We start from the raw sequence: 25360 nt of genomic DNA, 5'->3' as shown, positions 1-25360 counted from the left end.
TATTTCAGCTCACCTCTACACGCCCTGGCCAGAGAACTTGCATCCCTCCCCAGAAAGCACAAATTCTGGCTCTGGCAGGCACTTGACACATGATTATAAAGTACCTATAAAAATCTTACAGGAAGACTGTTACCAAAGCAATATAATACACAGCACACAGCTATACATATTACCCTCTAGGAAGGGAAGGAATATTGCAGGGGGTGGGGGGGGGAATGCTGAAATTAAAGGTATATTTTAGGTTTAATGATGTCAGTAGTTAAGTTTGAAAGAATCGTGAGCTTGACTTTCAAGGTTGTTAAAATGTGGTGAATAGTTGCCAACCTGAAGGGGAACCTGTGAGCTAAAAGATGGGACAATTTGAGCATGAAAATGAGTAAGGTCCATAACAGGTTGAAACTCATAAAAATATGTAAATTCACAATACTAAAAACATACACACACAACAGAAAAAAACCCCTTATTGGTAACCTTTGGAGACTGTGTGTGTGGGGGGTGACTTGGCAGAGGGGTTGAACTCATTATTAAGGTAACTGATAAATAAAGGGAAAGGATCAAGCATTTATCCAGCCTTTCCTGTAAGGACTGATTTTCAGGGTAACTAAATGATTGGTGAAGAAAAGCTTTTTAAATAAAAGAATCACTGCTAATAAATGTAGAAGAAATATAAATAAATGCAGATGGAATAATAAATTTAGAAATCTTACCATTTTGTAACACTTGATAAAATAACTGATCTAGGAAGCAACTCTCAATGGCAGGTAAAATCTTAACTGAGTCTAATGGGGAACTCTGGAACACCAGAACCACTGACCAATCTGAACGCCACCAAGAAAGAACCAACATTACAGGAAAAATGCCTGCACCGCCAAAGTGAACTTGAACCTGCTAAAATATCCAGTGCCACCCTGTGGTTTATTTATGGGAGACATGTGGGAGGGAGGAAAGGAGGGGGAAGGATATGTGAAATGACACCATGCACTCTGAGTGCACGATCGGGCACAGCCATGGGCGGAAGACCCTGATGTCTTCAACACGTGAATGGCATTTTAAAAAAGAAGAAAAAAAGGGAGGGTGAATTGTTAACACGTTAAAATAGATTTAAGAGAACTATTAGCGAATTCAAAAAAATGAAGCATTCAAAGACATTTAATTTATGTTATTAGGAATTATGGTTACTTTTGTTGGGTGTAATATAGTAGGTTATGTTAAAGAATAAGATTTCCATTGGTTAGAGATACGTTTTGAAGTCTCTCTCTAACATCAAAGTGAGGAGGAAGAGATAAAATGTCGATAATTTTGAAGCTGTGCAATAGGTATTTGGCGGATTATTATGCTATTCTCTCTACTTTTGTCTATAGTAGAAGATTTCTATAACAAAAAGTTAAGAATGGCAGAAAGGTGATGATCGCTATCATAAGAGTTCATTGTGCTATTCTTTTTGTGTGTGTCTATCTTTGAAAATGTCTATAAATTAAAAAAAAAAATGTAGACAATCCAAGGATGAATTTTTAAGGATCTCTGGGATATATTGCCAACCCACCCAAGAAAAAGGCATAATGCCAAGAGGACCCTGGAAAGAGAACACGGCAGGCATTATGTGGTGATGGCTATAAAACCAGATTCACTTGTGTAATATCCTAGATGATAATGGACATTCTGAACAGTTTTAGTCAGAAATCACCAACAGTGTGGGTTGCCCCTCTGATGCTCTGTGCCACAGGGATGACCCCAGACTGAGTGGTGAGCAGAGCCTTCCTCTCACCTGGCTGGGGTGGATGAGGTGGCGGCATCTGGTGGTGCATCAGAGGGTAGGGAGGGGGCTGCTGATGAGGCATCATGCCAGGGTGCCCTGCTGCTCCCAGTGGTGCCAGGCCAGGTCCTCCTGAGTGCTGGTGTGCCTGTTGAGGGTTCTGCCCATGCTGCTGCTGTTCCATTTGCTGTCGGGCTCGCAACTCAGCGTATTTCAGCTGTTCCATGTGGAAGTTCTGGCGTTCAGTAAGCAACTGCTGCCTCTGTTGTTCTAACTGTTAAGAAAAGGAAGGGGAAGAGAAATGAAACCAGGAGAGGCTTTCAGGACTGGATGCCAACACAGGATATCTACATGATGCCTAAGCTCCCAATACCTCATCACAGTTACATAGTCACCTCCTCTCCTGAAACAACCACAGTGAGAGAAAAGGCATTATTTCCTGAGTAGAATGAAGTCAAGTTCTTCTCTATGTTAAGTATAAGGTCTGCCTTTCCCTGGAACCTTCACCCGGTGGGGGGCTATTGTACTCAGGACACTTGTAATTCCCTCTGTTTGGCAGGCCTTCAGATATTTAAAAAACAGTTTCCATGACTGCCTTACTCTTCCCCAGGTGAAACAAGCCTCTCCTGTCCTCTTAATAGTTCCTTAGATACTAGTATTTCAAGTCCAACCAACATTTCCAGGTGCTCTCTTCTGCATGTGAGCCTTTTGGTTACTACTTTAGAATGTGACACCAGAGTTAAATATCCTCTGGATGAGTGGACGTGGCCTTAGCTGCAAAGATACACATTTTCTATATGGAACTTTGACGGTACCATTGTAAATCGTAGCTTCCAAGTACCCAAAATTATACTGGGTGACACTTTCACAGCATATTTTAGAAGCCTAAATAAAAACTTACACGAATCGTGGTTTGAAGAAAATAAGCATTTCAATATTCAAGATAATCTTTCTGGGGGCTTCCCTGGTGGCGCAGTGGTTAAGAAAACGCCTGCCGATAGAACCAAGATGGCGGAGTAGAAGGACGTGCTCTCACTCCCTCTTGCGAGAACACCAGAATCACAACTGGCTGCTGGACAATCATCGACAGGAAGACACTGGACTTCACCAAGGAGGATACCCCACGTCCAAGGACAGAGGAGAAGCCACAGTGAGACAGTAGGAGGGGCGCAATCAGAGTAAAATCAAATCCTATAACTGCTGGGTGGGTGACTCACAGACTGGTGAACACTTATACCACAGAAGTCCACCCACTGGAGTGAAGGTTCTGAGCCCCACGTCAGGCTTCCCAACCTGGGGGTCCAGGAATGGGAGGAGGAATTCCTAGAGAAACAGACTTTGAAGGCTAGTGGGAATTGATTGCAGGACTTCGACAGGACTGGGGGAAACAGAGACCCCACTCTTGGAGGGCGCACACGGAATAGTGTGCGCATCGGGACCCAGGGGAAGGAGCAGTGACCCCGGGGGAGACTGAACCAGACCTAAATGCTGGTGTTGGAGGGTCTCCTGCAGAGGCGGGGGCTGGCTCTGTTTCACCGTGGGGACAAGGACACTGGCGTCGGAGGTTCTGGGAAGTACTCCTTGGCGTGAGCCCTCCCAGAGTCTGCCATTAGCCCCACCAAAGAGCCCAGGTAGGCTCCAGTGTTGGGTTGCCTCAGGAAAAACAACCAACAGGGAGGGAACCCAACCCCACCCGTAAACAGTCAAGTGGATTAAAGTTTTACGGAGCTCTGACTGCCACAGCAACAGTCAGCTCTACCCACCACCAGAGCCTCCCATCAAGCCTCTTAGATAGCCTCAACCACCAGAGGGCAGACAGCAGAAGCAAGAAAAACTACAATCCTGCAGCCTGTGGAACAAAAACCACATTTACAGAAAGATAGACAAGATGAAAAGGCAGAGGGCTATATACCAGATGAAGGAACAAGAAAAAACCCCAGAAAAACAACTAAGTGAAGTGAAGATAGGCAACCTTCCAGAAAAAGAATTCAGAATAATGATAGTAAAGATGATCCAGGACCTCGGAACAAGAATGGAGGCAAAGATCGAGAACATGCAAGAAATGATTAACAAAGACCTAGAAGAATTAAAGAACAGACAAACAGAGATGACCAATACAATAACTGAAATGAAAACTACACTAGAAGGAATCAATAGCAGAATAACTGAGGCAGAAGAACGGATAAGTGACCTGGAAGACAGAATGGTGGAATTCACTGCTGCGGAACAGACTAAAGAAAAAAGAATGAGAAGAAATGAAGACAGCCTAAGAGACCTCTGGGACAACATTAAACGCAACAACATTCGCATTATAGGGGTCCCAGAAGGAGAAGAGAGAGAGAAAGGACCAGAGAAAATATTTGAAGAGATTATAGTCGAAAACTTCCCTAACATGGGAAAGGAAATAGCCACCCAAGTCCAGGAAGTGCAGAGAGTCCCATACAGGATAAACCCAAGGAGAAACACGCCGAGACACATAGTAATCAAAGTGGCAAAAATTAAAGACAAAGAAAACTTATTGAAAGCAGCAAGGGAAAAATGACAAATAACATACAAGGGAACTCCCATAAGGTTAACAGCTGATTTCTCAGCAGAAACTCTACAAGCCAGAAGGGAGTGGCATGATAACTTAAAGTGATGAAAGGGAAGAACCTACAACCAAGATTACTCTACCCGGCAAGGATCTCATTTAGATTTGATGGAAAAATCAAAAGCTTTACAGACAAGCAAAAGCTAAGAGAATTCAGCACCACCAAACCAGCTCTACAACAAATGCTAAAGGAACTTCTCTAAGTGGGAAACACAAGAGAAGAAAAGGACCTACAAAAAGAAACCCAAAACAATTAAGAAAATGGTCATAGGAACATACATATCGATAATTACCTTAAACGTGAATGGATTAAATGCTCCAACCAAAAGACACAGGCTTGCTGAATGGATACAAAAACAAGACCCATATATATGCTGTCTACAAGAGACCCACTTTAGACCTAGGGACACATACAGACTGAAAGTGAGGGGATGGAAAAAGATATTCCATGCAAATGGAAATCAAAAGAAAGCTGGAGTAGCTATACTCATATCAGATAAAATAGACTTTGAAATAAAGAATGTTACAAGAGACAAGGAAGGACACTACATAATGATCAAGGGATCAATCCAAGAAGAAGATATAACAATTATAAATATATATGCACCCAACATAGGAGCACCTCAATACATAAGGCAACTGCTAACAGCTATAAAAGAGGAAATTGACAGTAACACAATAATAGTGGGGGACTTTAACACCTCACTTACACCAATGGACAGATCATCCAAAATGAAAATAAATAAGGAAACAGAAGCTTTAAATGACACAATAGACCAGATAGATTTAATTGATATTCATAGGACATTCCATCCAAAAACAACACATTACACTTTCTTCTCAAGTGCGCACGGAACATTCTCCAGGATAGATCACATCTTGGGTCACAAATCAAGCCTCAGTAAATTTAAGAAAATTGAAATCATATCAAGCATCTTTTCTGACCACAACGCTATGAGATTAGAAACGAATTACAGGGAAAAAAACGTAAAAAATACAAACACATGGAGGCTAAACAATACGTTACTAAATAACCAAGAGATCACTGAAGAAATCAAAGAGGAAATCAAAAAATACCTAGAGACAAATGACAATGAAAACATGACGACCCAAAACCTATGGGATGCAGCAAAAGCACTTCTAAGACGGAAGTTTATACCTATACAAGCCTACCTAAAGAAATAAGAAAAATCTCAAGTAAACAATCTAACCTTACACCTAAAGAAACTAGAGAAAGAAGAACAAACAAAACCCAAAGTTAGCAGAAGGAAAGAAATCATAAAGATCAGAGCGGAAATAAATGAAATAGAAACAAAGAAAACAATAGCAAAGATCAATAAAACTAAAAGCTGGTTCTTTGAGAAGATAAACAAAATTGATAAGCCATTAGCCAGACTCATCAAGAAAAAGAGGGAGAGGACTCAAATCAATAAAATCAGAAATGAAAAAGGAGAAGTTACAACAGACACTGCAAAAATACAAAGCATCCTAAGAGACTACTACAAGCAACTCTATGCCAATAAAATGGACAACCTGGAAGAAATGGACAAATTCTTAGAAAGGTATAACCTTCCAAGACTGAACCAGGAAGAAACAGAAAATATGAACAGACCAATCACAAGTAATGAAATTGAATCTGTGATTAAAAATCTTCTAACAAACAAAAGTCCAGGACCAGATGGCTTCACAGGTGAATTCTATCAAACATTTAGAGAAGAACTAACACCTATCCTTCTCAAACTCTTCCAAAAAATTGCAGAGGAAGGAACACTCCCAAACTCATTCTATGAGGCCACCATCACCCTGATACCAAAACCAGACAAAGACACTACAAAAAAAGAAAATTACAGACCAATATCATTGATGAATATAGATGCAAAAATCCTCAACAAAATACTAGCAAACAGAATCCAACAACACATTAAAAGGATCATACACCACGATCAAGTGGGATTTATCCCAGGGATGCAAGGATCCTTCAGTATACGCAAATCAATCAATGTGATACACCATATTAACAAATTGAAGAATTAAAACCATATGATCATCTCAATAGATGCAGAAAAAGCTTTTGACAAAATTCAACACCCATTTATGATAAAAACTCTCCAGAAAGTGGGCATAGAGGGAACCTACCCTCAACATAATAAAGGCCATATATGACAAACCCACAGCAAACATCATTCTCAACGGTGAAAAACTGAAAGCATTTCCTCTAAGATCAGGAACGAGACAAGGATGTCCACTCTCACCACTATTATTCAACATAGTTTTGGAAGTCCTAGCCACGGCAATCAGAGAAGAAAAAGAAATAAAAGGAATACAAATTGGAAAAGAAGTAAAACTGTCACTGTTTGCAGATGACATGATACTATACATAGAGAATCCTAAAAATGCCACCAGAAAACTGCTAGAGCTAATTAATGAATTTGGTAAAGCTGCAGGATACAAAATTAATACACAGAAATCTCTTGCATTCCTATACACTAATGATGAAAAATCTGAAAGAGAAATTATGGAAACACTCCCATTTACCATTGCAACAAAAAGAATAAAATACCTAGGAATAAACCTACCTAGGGAGACAAAAGACCTCTTTGCAGAAAACTATAAGACACTGATGAAAAAAATTAAAGATGACCAGTTTTCCCAGCACCACTTATTGAAGAGACTGTCTTTTCTCCATTGTATATCTTTGCCTCCTTTGTCATAGATTAGTTGACCATAGGTGCGTGGGTTAATCTCTGGGCTTTCTATCTTGTTCCATTGATCTATGTTTCTGTTTTTGTGCCAGTACCATATTGTCTTGATTACTGTAGCTTTGTAGTATAGTCTGAAGTCTGATTCCTCCAGCTCCATTTTTTTGCCTCAAGACTGCTTTGGCTATTCGGGGTCTTTTGTGTCTCCATACAAATTTTAAGATGATTTGTTCTAGCTCCGAAAAAATGCCATTGGTAATTTGATAGGGATTGCATTGAATCTGTAGATTGCTTTGGGTAGTATACTCATTTTCACAATGTTGATTCTTCCAATCCAAGAACATGGTATATCTCTCCATCTGTTGGTATCATCTTTAATTTCTTTCATCAGTGTCTTATAGTTTTCTGCATACAGGTCTTTTGTCTCCCTAGGTAGGTTTATTCCTAGGTATTTTATTCTTTTTGTTGCAGTGGTAAATGGGAGTGTTTCCATAATTTCTCTTTCAGATTTTTCATCATTAGTGTATAGGAATGCAAGAGATTTCTGTGCATTAATTTTGTATCCTGCAAGTTTACCATATTCATTAATTAGCTCTAGCAGTTTTCTGGTGGCAGTTTTAGGATTCCCTATGTATAGTATCATGTCATCCGCAAACAGTGACAGTTTTACTTCTTCTTTTCCAATTTGTATTCCTTTTATTTCTTTTTCTTCTCTGATTGCCGTGGCTAGGACTTCCAAAACTATGTTGAATAATAGTGGTGAGAGTGGACATCCTTGTCTCGTTCCTGATCTTAGAGGAAATGCTTTCAGTTTTTCACCATTGAGAATGATGTTTGCTGTGGGTTTGTCATATATGGCCTTTATTATGTTGAGGTAGGTTCCCTCTATGCCCACTTTCTGGAGAGTTTTTATCATAAATGGGTGTTGAATTTTGTCAAAAGCTTTTTCTGCATCTATTGAGATGATCATATGGTTTTAATTCTTCAATTTGTTAATATGGTGTATCTCATTGATTGATTTGCGTATATTGAAGAATCCTTGCATCCCTGGGATAAATCCCACTTGATCGTGGTGTTTGATCCTTTTAATGTGTTGTTGGATTCTGTTTGCTAGTATTTTGTTGAGGATTTTTGCATCTATATTCATCAGTGATATTGGTCTGTAATTTTCTTTTTTTGTAGTGTCTTTGTCTGGTTTTGGTATCAGGGTGATGGTGGCCTCATAGAATGAGTTTGGGAGTGTTCCTTCCTCTGCAATTTTTTGGAAGAGTTTGAGAAGGATGGGTGTTAGTTCTTCTCTAAATGTTTGATAGAATTCACCTGTGAAGCCATCTGGTCCTGGACTTTTGTTTGTTGGAAGATTTTTAATCACAGTTTCAATTTCATTACTTGTGATTGGTCTGTTCATATTTTCTGGATTAATCTCCAAAATATATAAACAGCTCATGCAGCTCAATATTAAAGAAACAAACAACCCAATCCAAAAATGGGCAGAAGACCTAAATAGACATTTCTCCAAAGAAGACATACAGACGGCCACGAAGCACATGAAAAGATGCTCAACATCACTAATTATTAGAGAAATGCAAATCAAAACTACAATGAGGTATCACCTCACTCCTGTTAGAATGGGCATCATCAGAAAATCTACAAACAACAAATGCTGGAGAGGGTGTGGTGAAAAGGGAAACCTCTTGCACTGTTGGTGGGAATGTAAATTGATACAGCCACTATGGAGAACAATATGGAGGTTCCTTAAAAAACTAAAAATAGAATTACCATATGACCCAGCAATCCCACTACTGGGCATATACGCAGAGAAAACCGTAATTCAAAAAGACACATGCACCCGAATGTTCATTGCAGCACTATTTACAATAGCCAGGTCATGGAAGCAACCTAAATGCCCATCGACAGACGAATGGATAAAGAAGTTGTGGTACATATATACAATGGAATATTACTCAGCCATAAAAAGGAACGAAATTGAGTCATTTGTTGAGACGTGGATGGATCTAGAGACTGTCATAGAGTGAAGTAAGTCAGAAAGAGAAAAACAAATATCGTATATTAATGCATGTATGCGGAACCTAGAAAAATGGTACAGATGAGCCAGTTTGCAGGGCAGAAGTTGAGACACAGATGTAGAGAATGGACATATGGACACCAAGTGGGGAAAACTGCGGTGGAGTGGGGATGGTGGTGTGCTGAATTGGGCGATTGGGATTGACATGTATACACTGAAGTGTATAAAACTGATGCCTAATAAGAACCTGCAGTATAAAAAAACAAACAAAACAACTAATACTAAACTTTCATTGGGTTATTTGTATGGAAATATGTTAATATAAATGTTTCAGACATTACATGAAATTTCTAAAAATCTTATATTTGTATTTGTATGGAAATATGTATGGAAATATGTTAATATAAATGTTTCAGACATTACATGAAATTTCTAAAAATCTTATATGTTCTGGTATAATGTTATAAGTAATAATCCTAGTTATTACTTTAAAATGTATATCTCAGAAATAACTAATTTTCTTGTCAACTGCATTATTATGAACTTTCATCAAATCTTTAACCGTGGTCATTTTTAAGTCTTTTGTCATTTACAGACAGTTCTGGGTGTACTCTGATGATTTTGCAAATATGTTCCTATAAAAGGGTTTTATCTTCAAGAAATTCATGGAAAAGACTCTGACAAGTACAGGTTTCTGGTAACGGACTGTACTGCTGAACTGAATGAAGAAGCATTTTCAGAACTGTAATGAAAAACTGATGAACTCATAAAAGTGCTAACAAAAGATCAAGATGAAAAAAAAAATTAATTACATGGGACTGAGTGAACTGATGAGGATGAGTATAATTTTTGTGACTTTCTGTCTGAATTTAAAAAAAAAAAAAAATCCCACAAGGACTCAGAGGCAAAGAATATACAAATCAATTTTCACTGCAAAGTAAAGGAGCTGTTACAGTGGAGGATTACTTGACTGAATGTCAATATTATGACATAGTATGAGTGTGTTTCATGTTTGGTAATTGCAATCATTGTTGCTTTTGTTGTGGTCATCCATGTACAATGCTTGGTGTCAGTCTATTTATCTCTTGTAAAAATAAAATACAGTGTGTGTGTGTGAAAAAAAAAAAAATTAAAGATGATACCAACAGATGGAGAGATATACCATGTTCTTGGATTGGAAGAATCAACATTGTGAAAATGACTATACTACCCAAAGCAATCTACAGATTCAATGCAATCCCTATCAAATTACCAATGGCATTTTTTACAGAACTAGAACAAATCATCTTAAAATTTGTATGGAGACACAAAAGACCCCGAATAGCCAAAGCAGTCTTGAGGGAGAAAAACGGAGCTGGAGGAATCAGACTCCCTGACTTCAGACTATACTACAAAGCTACAGTAATCAAGACAATATGGTACTGGCACAAAAACAGAAACATAGATCAATGGAACAAGATAGAAAGCCCAGAGATAAACCCACGCACCTATGGTCAACTAATCTATGACAAAGGAGGCAAAGATATAAAATGGAGAAAAGACAGTCTCTTCAATAAGTGGTGCTGGGAAAACTGGACAGCTACATGTAAAAGAATGAAATTAGAACACTTCCTAACACCATACACAAAAATAAACTCAAAATGGATTAGAGACCTAAATGTAAGACCAGACACTATAAAACTCTTAGAGGAAAACATAGGAAGAACACTCTTTGACATAAATCACAGCAAGATCTTTTTTGATCCACCTCCTAGAGTAATGGAAATAAAAACAAAAATAAACAAATGGGACCTAATGAAACTTCAAAGCTTTTGCACAGCAAAGGAAACCATAAACAAGATGAAAAGACAACCCTCAGAATGGGAGAAAATATTTGCAAATGAATCAACGGACAAAGGATTAATCTCCAAAATACATAAACAGCTCATTCAGCTCAATATTAAAGAAACAAACAACCCAATCCAAAAATGGGCAGGAGACCTAAATAGACATTTCTCCAAAGAAGACATACAGACGGCCACGAAGCACATGAAAAGATGCTCAACATCACTAATTATTAGAGAAATGCAAATCAAAACTACAATGAGGTATCACCTCACACCAGTTAGAATGGGCATCATCAGAAAATCTACAAACAACAAATGCTGGAGAGGGTGTGGAGAAAAGGGAACCCTCTTGCACTGTTGGTGGGAATGTAAATTGATACAGCCACTATGGAGAACAGTATGGAGGTTCCTTAAAAAACTAAAAATAGAATTACCATATGACCCAGCAATCCCACTACTGGGCATATACCCAGAGAAAACCGTAATTCAAAAAGACACATGCACCCGAATGTTCATTGCAGCACTATTTACAATAGCCAGGTCATGGAAGCAACCTAAATGCCCATCAACAGACGAATGGATAAAGAAATTGTGGTACATATATACAATGGAATATTACTCAGCCATAAAAAGGAACGAAATTGAGTCATTTGTTGAGACGTGGATGGATCTAGAGACTTATACAGAGTGAAGTAAGTCAGAAAGAGAAAAACAAATATCGTATATTAACGCATGTATGTGGAACCTAGAAAAATGGTACAGATGAACTGGGTTGCAGGGCAGAAGTTGAGACACAGATGTAGAGAACAAACGTATGGACACCAAGGGGGGAAAACTGCGGTGGGGTGGGGATGGTGGTGTGCTGAATTGGGCGATTGGGACTGACATGTATAAAGTGATGTGTATAAAATTGATGACTGATTAAAAAAAAAAAAAAGCCTGCCAGTGAAGGAGACACGGGTTCTATCCCTGGCCCGGGAAGATCCCACATGCCGCAGAGCAGCTAAGCCCATGTGCCACAACTACTGAGCCTGCGCTCTAGAGCCTGTGAGCCACAACTACGAGCCTACGTGCCACAACTACTGAGCCTGTGCTCTACAGCCCACGAGCCACAACTACTGAGCCCACGTGCCACAACTACTGACCCCGAGTGCCACAACTACTGAAGTCTGCACGCCTAGAGCCCGTGCTCTGCAACAAGAGAAGCCACTTCAATGAGAAGCCTGTGCACCACAGCGAAGAGTAGCCCCCGCTCGACGCAACTAGAGAAAGCCCGTGCGCAGCAACAAAGACCCAACACAGCCAAACAAAACAAAACAAAACAAAATTATAATTTTTTTTTTTAACGTGGCTACTAGAAAATTTTAAATTACATATATGGCTCATGTATTTCTGTAGGAGAGCACTACTCCAAGGCATTCGATAAGTTAAGGAAATGTAACATTTTAGCTTTCAGGAATAGTCAGTTTTATAGATAAATACTACATACTATCATTAGCAAAATCTAAGTGGAATACCCATGAGAATTAGCTTATGAATCTGGGCTCTTAGCAGAGAGTAGCTTGGGGAAAAGTCCCCGTGGAACCTAGTGAGAAGCGTCACTGGCTATCAGGAGTAGCAAGTAGGGAATGTCCACAGACGGATGGGGTGCTGGAAGACAGGCCGTGGACACAGCATGAAGACAAGCGGCACGGCCAGATGAGGAGAAGAAAAGGAAAGAACAGATGGTAACGCTTATATCCCCGGTGTTGGTTAGCTGGCTTGCACAGAGTCTCCCTTGGGAGAAGATCTGAAACGAACGATTTTGTGAGTGGTTGAGGGTTATCAGGAGGGAGGAAACATGGTGCTACCATGGCCTAACAGGCTGGTGCGGGCTCTTCATTTTCTAAGGGTACCCGAAGAGGCTGAAGCCTGGCTCAGTTTAACATATCCTTCTTCTCATAATCAGAAGGGAGTTGCAAGGTGTAAACAGCAAGAGAATCCTCTGGAAGTTCAGCTCTGCAAGATGACTAATCAGTGAGATAATGTAAGTAAAAGGCAGACTAAAAAAACAGAATCTAAAGATTCTGACCATAAGTGCTATGCTCAGAAAGGTTTTGCTTTCTTCTAACCATTCTTCCCAGGAAATTTAGCACTTTGCTGAGGTTAGACTTAAGAGGTTGCCAGAAGAGGACCGCAACCTATGTTTCTGTTGAGCCACTATTGGTCTGGACAAGTCGGCTGAAGCCCAGCAGTTACGTAAGAACTCCAGAATATAGGTCAAGATCTGCTTTATAAAAAGCTGAACTGTTACTGGATGAAGACTTTGTGTCTCTGAAGGGAAATTTTAGTCTCTGCCTTACCTATCTCAGTGGGTTTCTTGTGTTTTTTTTTTAACTGAACCAGCCTTACTTTGGGAACTGACCTTAGCATCGAAGTATTAATCTTGGAAAGAAAAATTTGCCCAATCTTCCTAGTTTACAAATGAACTAACCTCAATTATACTATTTTTTCCTGAGCTTCATCTGTCATTTCGAAACATAGAAAGTAATTAAAAGGTAATTAGAAGAACTAAAAAGGACGTGACTAACACACACACACACACATCCCTGAAAAGAACACAGTTTAAGCTTTAGATCCAATGTGGAATGAACAGGTCCTCTGAAGTGAGAGCAACGTCCAGACAGCAGGCTACCAGTTGGCTCCAGAGGGCCACCTCTGTTCTAGGGCACATGCAACAGAGCTTATGGACACATACTGGCCCCACCATCCAAAAGAAATACCTCTCTTGTTATAGATATCTTACTGTTATTGAATCCAATTGAAGACTGCATTCACTTTTGTGGCAATGAAATGTGGGAATCTTTGAGGAGAGAGTTTGACAGTACTGACTGAGCAAATTTTATTTTATTTTATTTTTTTAAACTTTGGGTTTATTTATTTATTTATATATTTATGGCTGTGTTGGGTCTTCGCTTCTGTGCGAGGGCTTTCTCTAGTTGCGGCAAGTGGGGGCCACTCTTCATCGCGGTGCGCGGGCCTCTCATTATCGCAGCTTCTCTTGTTACCGAGCACAGGCTCCAGACGTGCAGGCTCAGTAATTGTGGCTCACAGGCCTAGTTGCTCCGCGGCATGTGGGGTCTTCCCAGACCAGGGCTTGAACCCACGTCCCCTGCATTGGCAGGCAGATTCTCAACCATTGCGCCACCAGAGAAGCCCCTGAGCAAGTTTTAAATTCACATAACCAAAGACCCAGTGATTCTACATCTGGAAATCTGTCCTAGAAATCTGTATGTATATATAGTATAAGGACAGTCATTAAAGTACTATTTTTGATGTACATTTATGTCTGAGATGCACTGAGTAAAAAAAAAGCAAGTTGCAACAACAATATTTATGTCAATTATATTTAAAAAAAAAAACCTTTGTGTCCCTGTATAAACATTACATACACACTGAAAATGTTCTGAAGACACTAAACTATTAACAGTGATTATTCCTAGGAATGAAACTGAGGGTAGAAGACACTTTTTAATTTATTCATTTCTTTATTATTTGAAAAATTTTTCATCACACCTATTTTTGTAATCACAAAACAAAATACTAAAATTACCCAAGTTATATGCTTCAGATAACTTGATTTTCTTCTCTCCCTTTTCTATTTCCAAGGACTATAGATAAAGCCCCAATAGCTAAACCGGATAGTGTAAATTACTCATGTAAATAGGGCGCTAATCAATCTGTTCACTTTCTTTCAAGACTCCGATCTGGCTCGGCTGCCTGTGGCCCTGATCTGAAGACATTCCCACCCCCACTGCCTTCAAACCCTGCCTTCCTCTCCCCCTTCATTCCTACACTGTGTATGTATAAAGCAGCCGAATCCAAGTGGAACCGGAACATAACAGAGCACTTTTCTACACCAAGACCCCAAACACACACACACAGCTGCAAGTGCAGCTGAAGTTCACACAGAGCTCTTCTCCCAACTTCATTTGCATAGAACAGGGAGGCGGGGTGGGAAAGAGTAAAAGAAGGTGGGGGCCTCAAAAATCCATCTACACTGCTAAGGGTCGAAATATCAGCCGAGACTTGAAGCCTCTGACTACTTGGCCTCAGAACTGAAGTACCTTTGAAAGTTTTGGTATCAGTAACCAGACATCCACTTAAGAGAAAACCAGACATACTCATTCCTTCTTACACCTCTGGAAAAACAAAACAACACAACTGCATCTTTCTGCTCCACTGGAGGCAGAAATCCAAAGGGGGACACGGCACCACTGCTGTGACTGTCATTCTGTCCTTGTAAAGTGCTTGCTGCCTGAGGCCCTACGACTTTTTTTGAATCAGAAGTAAACCTGCTCAGTCCTAAGTACAGCTTTCTTAATCTCAAATAAAACTATCCACAATGTCACGGTGCATGTCTAATAACAGTTTCAATTATATGACAGGCAGTACAGAGATGAATTACTACAAATACGCAGAAAACAAAGTTAAATACAATTCTCCTGGGGCAGTATAAAATTAACTTTTTGTTCTTTTTTCCTTAATTTATCACAGAGTACCACAAACTTTTCTAACCCTACACCCTGTGTGTGAGGACGTCCCATTAGTAATACCTTTAAATCCATCCAGAACTTGACCGTTTCTCCTCACTTCCACAGCCCACCACCACCTCACGTGGACTTCCCAACAGCCTCCTCACCAGTCTCCCCTTTTCTAAACTTGTCACTTTATATTCTCTACAGACAGCAGAGAGACTGATCGTCACTTAACTGTAAGGAAGATGATGCCAGTTTTCTGCATGTATTCCACATTTTTATGGAATAAATAAAATAAGCCCTGCAATTATTCCACATTTTAATCACAGTAAAATGAAAGGCCTCTGGATGGTTTACAGGGACTTCTGTGATTAGGGCACCATTATCTCTGCCTTCACCATCTTACCTCTCCCTACTCATTCATGCTCCAGCCCACCCCACCTACTCCTTAGTTCCCAAACATGTCAGTCACGTTCCTGCCTCAGAGTCTCTAATGCTGGCTGTTTCTAGGGCTTAGAGACATTCGCCCAACTGTCAGTTTCTCAATAGGGCTTACACCGATGACACCACTTAGAACTGAAATCCTTCCCTTGCCCCGCCCAATCTCACCTACCCAGCCTGAAACATACAGGTATGTATACATACGCAGTATATATGCATGCATACACATACAAAGCACATAACATTTAACATCCTTCATTAATTATTTAAGCTCTACCAAGGCAAAGAGTTTTGTTGGGTTCTATTCACCAGTGTATCTCCAGTACTTAATACGCCTAGAACAAAGCAGGTGCTCAGTAAACATTTGCCAAACGAAAAAATGAACTTAATCCATCATCTATGACGTGAAAGCCATCAGCTCTGGGCAGGCTGACTCTTCAGTCTCCTCAGCAATCATACCTTTCTCTTCACAGTTTTGGATTTGGACCTTTTCTACAACTCAGATCAGTCCTTCCTTTACCAGGAAGCCTTCCTTGATAATCTGAGCCAATCACGGCCTCCCCTCCTCTGACTCTCCATAGCCTCACTACCTCATGGTATCTTTGTGTCAGTTTCTCATCTACCCTCTCACCTCCTTAAGGACAGGGTCCAGGTTTCTCACAGCTTTGAGTTTCCTACAATGTCTCTCTTTTCAAAGGTACACAATTTCTACACCTAGTCAAATGAGAGCATTAAGTCCAGAAGCTATAAATGAGATCAACACAGAGATTCTCACTGGTCTCTCACTGGAAAAAAAGTATTTTTTTCCCCCCTTTAATCCAAATAAGAATGCTTTAGGTAGGACCCAGGCCTTCCAGTTCTCTTCAGTCCCCAGCATAGCCCATGTCTGACACCTGTACTCTTGAGTGATGTGTGCCATGTGCTTGGCACGGAAGGCTGCACACTTGGGCAGACCCTCAGTTTCGAACCCAGGGCCAGCTTAGCATCCTCACCTCAACTGGGGTCAGTAGTCTTTATCGGGCTTCCCTGGTGGCACAGTGGTTAACAATCTGCCTGCCAATGCAGGGAACATGGGTTTGAGCCCTGTTCCGGGAAGATCCCACATGCCGCGGAGCAACTAAGCCTGTGTGCCACAACTACTGAGCCTGCACTCTAGAGCCCGCGAGCCACAACTACTGAACCTACACGCCACAACTACTGAAGCCCGCGCGCCTAGAGCCCGTGCTCCGCAACAAGAGAAGCCACCACAATGAGAAGCCCGTGCACCACAACAAAGAGTAGCCCCCACTCACCGCAACTAGAGAAAGCCCGCGCACACAGCAATGAAGACCCAACGCAGCCAAAAATAAATAAATAAAAATAAACAAATTTTTAAAAAAATAGTCTTTATCATGTCAATTCCTGGACAGACTCTGTATATTCCATAACTGACTTCCTCCAATATTAGTACTTTATGAGAGGACTGTAACAAAAGCTACTGAGCTCTAATTATAGCTGTATACATAATATCTATAAAAGATATTAAATTGTTATATCCTTATTCTTAATTTCTAAATAATTAAGACTCCAGAGAACATCTGATTTTACGTCATTAGAGAAAGAAACTTCAGATCTGATTCTGAAAGTGTACTAAAAGATTCTTGAAATCTATTGCTATATAAAGAAAACCAAATGTTTAATTCCAAAAAGCATGCCCTGAAGCTACTGCTTACTAGGTAAAGATGAGCAGGACCTCACCTACAGTGAACTGAGGGGTGTGGTAGGCAGAGCACTAGGCAGTGGGTTAGAACGTGCCGCTCCTGGCTGACCTGACCCCTTTCCACAATTTCAACTTTCATGAGTCATAACAAAGGGTATCAAAACCTTGCATATCTCAGAGTCTCTAGGTAAAAATGCGTTAAGAATGGCTCATTTCTTTATAAATTTTGAAGTACTAGATAAAAACACAGAGCTGAACAAACACAGGTTTGAGACCCAGCTCTGTTATTTATGAACGGTGTGATCTGAGATACATGACGTGTACCTTGTTTAAGCTCTAGACTCTTCGTCTATGAGAATGGTTAACAAAGAAATGGTCTCATGTTCCCACCCAGCATCATTGCTGGATTCTAAATGTTCTAAATAATGTTCTAAATTCTAAATGTTCTAAATAAAGCGAACAAAGACTTATAAATACTAAGGATTTAATATATAATTTTTGATTATTGGTTTGCATAAAGGGAGGCATAGAAATATTTACTGAACACTTACTCTGTGTTCTAGGCAGTGTGCCAGGCACATGCCATAGTTCTCTCATTTAATCCCCACAACAGTCCTGTGAGGAGAGGAAATCATCAGTAGGAAAATAGCCACGGCTTTGCTCGCCCACAGGGAAGGACAGGATAACTAGTGCTGGGAAGGAGAAAAATAGATTATGTCTTACTGTGCATGAAATGAATGGAAGCCATTTTAAAGTTTGCAGGATTTTTTGGTTGTTGTGATAGTGAGCCTCCAAGGTTGCCCCCAGTGATCCCGCTTCCTAATACTTAGGCCTTCCCCACTGAGCCCTGCCAACCCACAGCCCCACCCAACCCCAGAATCAAGGTTGGGCTGTGGGACTGAGAGAATATAGCAGGAGCACAGGAAAGTGACTGCCAAGTTTAGGTTATAAAAGATACGGTGGCTTCCACTTGGGGTGCTCTCTCACGTTCTTGCTCTTTTCAGTCACTTGCTCTGGGGGAAGCCACTTCTTGAGGAGTACTGTGGAAAGGCCCACGTGGCAAGGAACTGAAGCCTCCTGCCAATAGCCACACGAATACGCTTGGAGGGGTATCCTCCAGCCCCAGCTGAACCTTATGAAGACTGCATCCTAAACAGAGACCCTGAGCCTGATCCACTCAGGAAAGCTGCTCTCAGATTCCTAACCCTCAGGAAATGTGTGAGATACTGTTTTCAGTCACTGCTTTGGGGTAGTTTTTTACATAGCAATAACTAATACAGGCATGCTACTGACATTCAGTGGCTAGGGCTAGGGACTGTCTTATACAATGAATTTTACTGCCCCAAATGCTGATTAAGAAAAAACAGGCCGACCACCAAAGGACTTGAGAAGATCAACCTTGTGTGGTGAAAAAGATTCAGTAGAATGTTTTCCCACATTTTCGGTTGTGCTGTTTTATTCAGAGACTATTCTGTAAAATGTTTTATGTGCTCAATTAGAATTTAAGATAAAAAAATAGATTCAAGTAAGAAAAACCCAGTGGACTCAGATTAATTTGAGATAAATAACTATTAGAAATCCAGAGCACAAGGATGTCTGCGAATCAGTGGAGAGAACTGGGAAGGGACTGAGGACTCTGCTATTGCAGGGGACAGTTCCACTAGGGGGGTTTAAAAGAGTGAGGAATCCACAAGTTCACCCTCTGAAGATAAAGCAATTTAGAGCTGAGAAAAGAGCCCCTTGACAATCTAGACATAGTTGCATTAAGTGCCCAGAGAGAGTCATGTCAATCTTCCAGGCTAACAACATCAGTTCTGCTTCATGAATGACAGCAAGGTGTCTGGTTGCCAGTGGGAACTACGCAATGATCACTTGAATTCTGCATGTGCCAATAATCCATTATGTAGCCCCCTGTTATCCCAAGTACCCTAAAAAAGACTATCAAATGACAAAAGGGCAGTTTATTAGGGTAAGATAAACACACTCACTCACTCTTCAAAGCTCTAGCTCACCTCTAGGAAGTTTTCTCTAATACCCTCTCCTTCTCTGCATCTTCCACGTATGTTCCCTTAAGAACTGAACACACGATATTGTCATTCGTCTTCTTGACTGTCTTCCCTGTTAAACTAAAGTAAGGTCCCTTAGGGTAAACTTTCCTTTCCACTTTCCCAGCTTCTGACACTGATGCTGGCATACACCCGTTCAACAGACACGTAAACAAGGGCGTATGATGTGCCAGTTGTGTGTGAACAAAGACACTTAACAAACTCTGCCCTCAAAGAGAATATACTCTGGTATGGGAAGCGGACGCATGAACTAGCATTTACAATATAGTAAGTGCTCTGTTAGGCTGCTACAGAAGCAAATGGGGAGGGCATGTCACTCACAGGTTCAGGGCTGAGGGATGCAGGAGGCTGGCAAAGAGTAGGAAAAAAGGCCTTGCTGGTGGAAGAGCAGGATGCACTCAGGTGGCAGAGGATACACACGGCCATGAGGGAAGCCTGCATGTGGCGTGCTGTGACATGGCTGGTGCACAGAGAGCAGTGGAGATGAGACTGGGGTGGCCTGTTGCTCCTGGGGCAGGAGAGGGCTGGTGATCTGAGAGATACTTACAGGATTAGGGAAGTGGGGATGAGGTAGCATAGGGTGTGGGTAGGATAGTTACTGAAGCAGCCTCTTCCTCATGAGGCCAGAATGTAAGTGGAAGAACAGGTCTTAGGACAAAATGAAAACGGGCTATTTTGATAGTTACTGAGCTACTCATCATGAAGAATCTGCCAGAGGACTTGCTTGGATTAACCACTAAGAAAGAGTCTAACAAATGCAAATGGATCCTTAAAATTAAAACTCTTCTGGAATGGTTTAATCTTAAGGTTCTCCCATTTAGAGATACCAGTATCTGGTATGCCGATAAAAACGTCAAAACAATCAGAAAATCAGAAAAAGTCCTAACTAAATCCTCAAATTTAGCCCACTGTTTAGAAAGGCATTAATTCCTTTCCTGGTCAACTCATTAAAAAACAAATTTCTCCAGAGAACTTCATCCCTGTCTCTCCAAAAAATCCCTTGAAATAACCAAATGTTCCCCTGATTATATGTTTCTTACTTTTTGTGGCTTCCTTCCTCATTCTTGGCCTTTTTCATAATTCTTTTTGTCCTGTTTGGGCCACGTCCTTATATCAAGTGTATGCCAGAGAAAATGCTGCTTACCAGTACTCTGCTAGGCCTGGTTCCACTTGCTCTTCCCCATACAGGAGAGGGAAGGTAACAAATAGGTAATAAAGCTAAGTTTAAGATCCGACTATTACAGAAGGGAGAATTTGATACCATCATGTATCTGGAAAGCCAAAAGGTATAAGAAGCTGAGGTTTAGAAAATTATTTTCAGAGTTACTTTTATTTATCATCACTGGCTGATAATCCTTTTGAAAGGGCAAAGCAAACACAGAAAAAAGGTTAGACGACAGCCACGGAGACAAACAAATTACGTTACTGTATTTTCTCTATTTCTATTTCTCGTATTTTATGAAAGGTGGTCAGAGTTTAATTGTGAAAAAGCCACTATAAAATTCCCCTTACTTACAGCTTCTTTCTCTCTGTCCATGATGGTTTCCAGTTCCTCAAAATGTCTAAGTTTGATCTCCAGTTTCTTCATTTGTGTCTCAACCAGGAGAGCTACCAGAGACTTGATCTTTCTCTCTTCCACGGCAGCCAAGTGCTAAGGGCAAAAAAATCATTCCAAGTATTTAGGTAAACGTTTGCTTAAAAAACAGTAAGAAAATGCTGAAACTGCTATTGGAAGTGGGAATTATGGAATTAAGAATGGTGCCTTAGATGCCCCCTTTGCATGTTTTCTACTATTTATTTCAATTTAAAGTAACAGGGACTTCCCTGGTGGCACAGTGTTTAAGAATCCGCCTGCCAATGCAGGGACACGGGTTCGACCCCTAGTCCAGGAAGATTCCACGTGCTGTGGAGCAACTAAGCCCATGTGCCACAACTACTGAGCCCGCATGCCACAACTACAGAAGCCCTCACAACCCAGAGCCCGTGCTCTGCAACAAAGACGAGCCCCGCAATGAGAAGCCCGCGTACCGCAACGAAGAGTAGCCCCTGCTCGCTGCAACTAGAGAAAGCCCATGCACAGCAACGAAGACCCGACGCAGCCAAAAATAAACAGATAAATAAATAAATTTTTTTAAAAAATAAAAAATAAATAAAACAACAACTATCCATGCCTGAATTTCTGGTACTTACAGATATAAATCTATATATAGATATAAATCTATAAATAACAGAAATTAAGGATTAAAAGGAAACTTCTCCCATGCTAATCTACTCTCTTCAAAGAGCCCACCAAGGAGGAAAGGTTGAATCAGGGCCTTGAAAGGCAAAGAGGAGGACACCATGGCCTGGAAGGTACGTCCCCATCTACCACCCACTTACCTCCCACCCTCACTCTGTAACTCTGTCTTTCCCTCCTTATGAACTGTCCCGGAGCAGGCAAGCAGTGCTCTCCCTCAGCAACCAACACTCAGATGCAAAGCCCCTAGTGAGTGTCTACTGTGAACAGAGAGGAGGGGGTGAACAATATTCCACCCCTAGTTTGGGGATAGGGTATAAGACAGGAGGTTATTCTGGAAGAATGTACCACTCACTCCCCTGTACAGGACTGATGAGTCCTCCTCATGCTTCCTGTCAAATCAGCAGCACACAGAGGAAGATGCCACATTACTCAGAGAGGATGAGGATCCCACATTTGGCCAACGTCCTGACTACGTGCAAAGGATCAATACCACCTTCTCCAGACACCATCCAAAAGCTTATACCAACAAACTCCCAACACTATTTTGTACTATTACATCTACTGAATTTATGTGCTTATCTTGCTTCTACACAAGGTTTTGAGAAGTAACATGGAGTGGCTGACTTACTGATCTGTGTTTCTTATAGACTCTAGAAGGAGTGAACATACAGGAGGAGTTTAATATAGGCTTTTGGGAACTAAACTGGTAGAGAACACTTAAATAAGAGCCTTATTTTTCACTCTTTTATAGTTGATAAAGAAAAATATAATTTTATACCTATAGAGACCCATCTGCAGGAAGATTCAGAAGTGTAAGCAAAAGATTTTATGAAAGAATCTACAGCTATTAATGGTCATGTTTGCCTCCCTAACTACATTAAGCTGCATCAATAACACCAAAAGTTTAAATAAAGATTACATGATTCTAAGCCTGCTATCATTGATCGTGTTATGCAATTTTATATTTCTAATGAGATATTAAAAAAAAAAGGTTACAAAAAAAAATTCAGACTGTCACAGACTTCTCAAAAGCAAAACTAGGTTTTTGAAAACAAAGGTAAAAATGCCTTCTAAATTGTGAGGGATAATAAATTTCAGTCTAGAATTTCAAGTACAACAACTTAAACCAATTAGGTGCAGAATAAAGACAAATTTCCAAAATCAAGGACTCAAAATCCTACACATGTTTTTGAAGGACGTGCTCCAGTTAACTTCGTGTAAACTGAGAGAAAGATAAAAGACATGAGATCCGGACATCACAGACTCAACCTAAGAAAGAAGTCCTAAGTTAACAGGGTGGCACAAACAGGCCAAAAGCAAATGGGGACAAATGAAAGAAGACTGGCAATATACTGATAACCAAAGCTGGGTGAGGGGTACAGAGTCATTACACTATTTTGTCTACTTCTGTATATATTCCAATAGTTGCATAATAAATTTTTAAAAAGGGCAGAAGGTGGGTCAATAGACGGTGCTGGGACAACTGGATATCCAGAAACAAAATGATAAATTTGGACCCCTACCTCACATAATACACAAAAATTAACTCAGTAGATCATAGATGTACATGTAAGAGCTAACACTAAAACATTCTTAGAAGAGGTGGCGCAGTGGTTAAGAATCCAGCTGCCAATGCAGGGGACACGGGTTTGAGCCCTGGTCCGGGAAGATCCCACATGCCCGTGCGCCACAATTACAGAGCCTGCACTCTAGAGCCCGTAAGCCACAACTGCTGAAGTCCATGAGCCTAGAGCCCATGCTCCACAACAAGTGAAGCCACTGCAATGAGAAGCTCACTCACCGCAACTAGAGAAAGCCTGCATGCTGCAACGAAGACCCAACGCAGCCAAAAAATAAATAAATAAAATAAAAATAAAGATTAATATAAACCCTGATTTTCTTTATAGAATTACTTAAAACAAATCACTGCATCTTCTCATCTTCCTCCATCTTGCAATCCCTATTTATAAGAGGAGAGATAAAACAGATTTCTCTGAAAGAACTGGCCTGTTCCTATGTAGTCTCACTTTCTGAATTTTACTGACTGAACCCTAATTGACTTACTAATGTGCCATTTCTCTATCTCCTACATTTCTAGATTGCCTACATTACTAGATTCTTTTTGTTGATTTAACCTCCATGACTATTCATATTTTTACTGGTAAGAGATTCTGATCTGGAAGAAGACAAGAAATTTCCTTCATGAAACAGCATGCTTCCTGCTATTAAAGATTCTAAGAAATTCTGCTAATTTATGGATTTGGTGATATATATGTACCATCCAAGAAGTCACCAGAAGTCAAAAAGGCTTAAGAAGTAGATTCTGAAGGGAATTAAAAAGACTTCACAGGGTCTTGAAGTGATTAGACAAATGTTACTAAGCATTGGACAAAAGTTGCTAATGGATCAGATCCAAATTTGTCTGTTTTAAGAAGAAAAAAAGATGGTAAAAGTGAGAGTTAACTGTTGGAATGCATTATGGGAGTAGGGTGAAATATGTCATACTACACACCCTGGTAGGTATTTTCACGCTACTTCTAATAATAACCTATCAAGAAACATGTTATCTCCATTTTATATAGAATGAAACTGCAGCTTAGAGAAGTTAAATATCTTGCCAAAGGTTGCAGTTAAATCAACTGGGAATTGAATTCAGTTCTGATGAGAGCCTAGAAGCAAAGCTGGGCAGTAAGAAAGGTGACACAGAGAGACAGGGAGGAACTGACAGTACTGTATAAATGTTTCCTTCTTTCCTTATTTTTTTGGGGGTGGGGTCCCTAAAAATTAGAACTCAAATCATAATTAGTATAGCAGAGGTGCTAAACAAAGAAAAAAAAAGATGGACACTTTTTTAAGCTAGCTGTTGGGTTTTTAATTGTAAAATGTTTGAAAACATTTTCCTTGGAATGAAGAATTTTTATCAGATTATGTTTCTGGGTTGGTTGGGGTCACAAGACTCTAAGTCTGGAGATCTGGGTTTTGGTACTAGTTCGGCCCATAACTAGTTACACTAGTTACCTAATTTTAGGCCCATCATTCACTTTTTAAAAAAAAATTATTTATTTTATTTACTTATTTTTGGCTGCATTGGGTCTTCGTTGTTATGCGCAGGCTTTCTCTAGCTGTGGTGAGTGGGGGCTACTCTTCATTGCGGTGCACGAGCTTCTCATTGCGGTGGCTTCTCTTGTGGAGTATGGGCTCTATGCGCATGGGCTTCAGTAGTTGTGGCGCACGGGCTTAGTTGCTCCGTGGCATATGGGATCTTCCCGGACCAGGGCTTGAACCCGTGTCCCCCGCGTTGGCAGGCGGATTCTTAACCACTGCGCACCAGGGAACCCCCTATCATTCATTTCTATGGATCTGTTTCTACATCAGTGAGATGAAAAAGTTCAATAAATTCTAAAATCATTGTGTGATAACACACATGAAACGTTCGTTGTTAGGGCTTTTAAGTATCTATCAGACAGTAATCCATTTATAAACAAAACCTGTATGAAAATCATT

The 25360-nt window shown here is 40.4% G+C and overlaps 1 protein-coding gene and 1 long non-coding RNA gene across 6 annotated transcripts in view; both read right to left on the bottom strand.

Moving 5' to 3' along the window:
• SMARCC1 (SWI/SNF related BAF chromatin remodeling complex subunit C1) overlaps positions 1–25360 on the bottom strand; it is a 190171-nt gene that overhangs the window by 17890 nt on the left and 146921 nt on the right. For all 5 annotated transcript variants that reach the window (XR_014232624.1, XM_082347328.1, XM_082347327.1 and 2 more), the window contains exons 25-26: positions 21134–21268; positions 1766–2027 (exon numbers count right to left, since the gene is read on the bottom strand). Coding sequence is in view for 4 of the 5 variants with exons in the window: in XM_082347328.1 (XP_082203454.1) it covers positions 1766–2027; positions 21134–21268 (397 nt within the window). In the remaining variant the exon portion in view is untranslated. The remainder of the gene's footprint in view (positions 1–1765; positions 2028–21133; positions 21269–25360) is intronic.
• On the bottom strand, positions 9950–18087 carry LOC309608133. The gene is made up of 2 exons (XR_014232663.1): positions 18013–18087; positions 9950–17981 (listed from the first exon to the last, which is right to left on the bottom strand). It is a non-coding gene; the product is annotated as an uncharacterized lncRNA (long non-coding RNA).

The sequence above is a fragment of the Balaenoptera borealis genome (genome assembly GCF_965194805.1).
Source record: "Balaenoptera borealis genome assembly, chromosome: 12".
NCBI lineage: Eukaryota > Metazoa > Chordata > Mammalia > Artiodactyla > Balaenopteridae > Balaenoptera > Balaenoptera borealis.
This window is presented reverse-complemented; position numbering and strand designations above follow the sequence as displayed.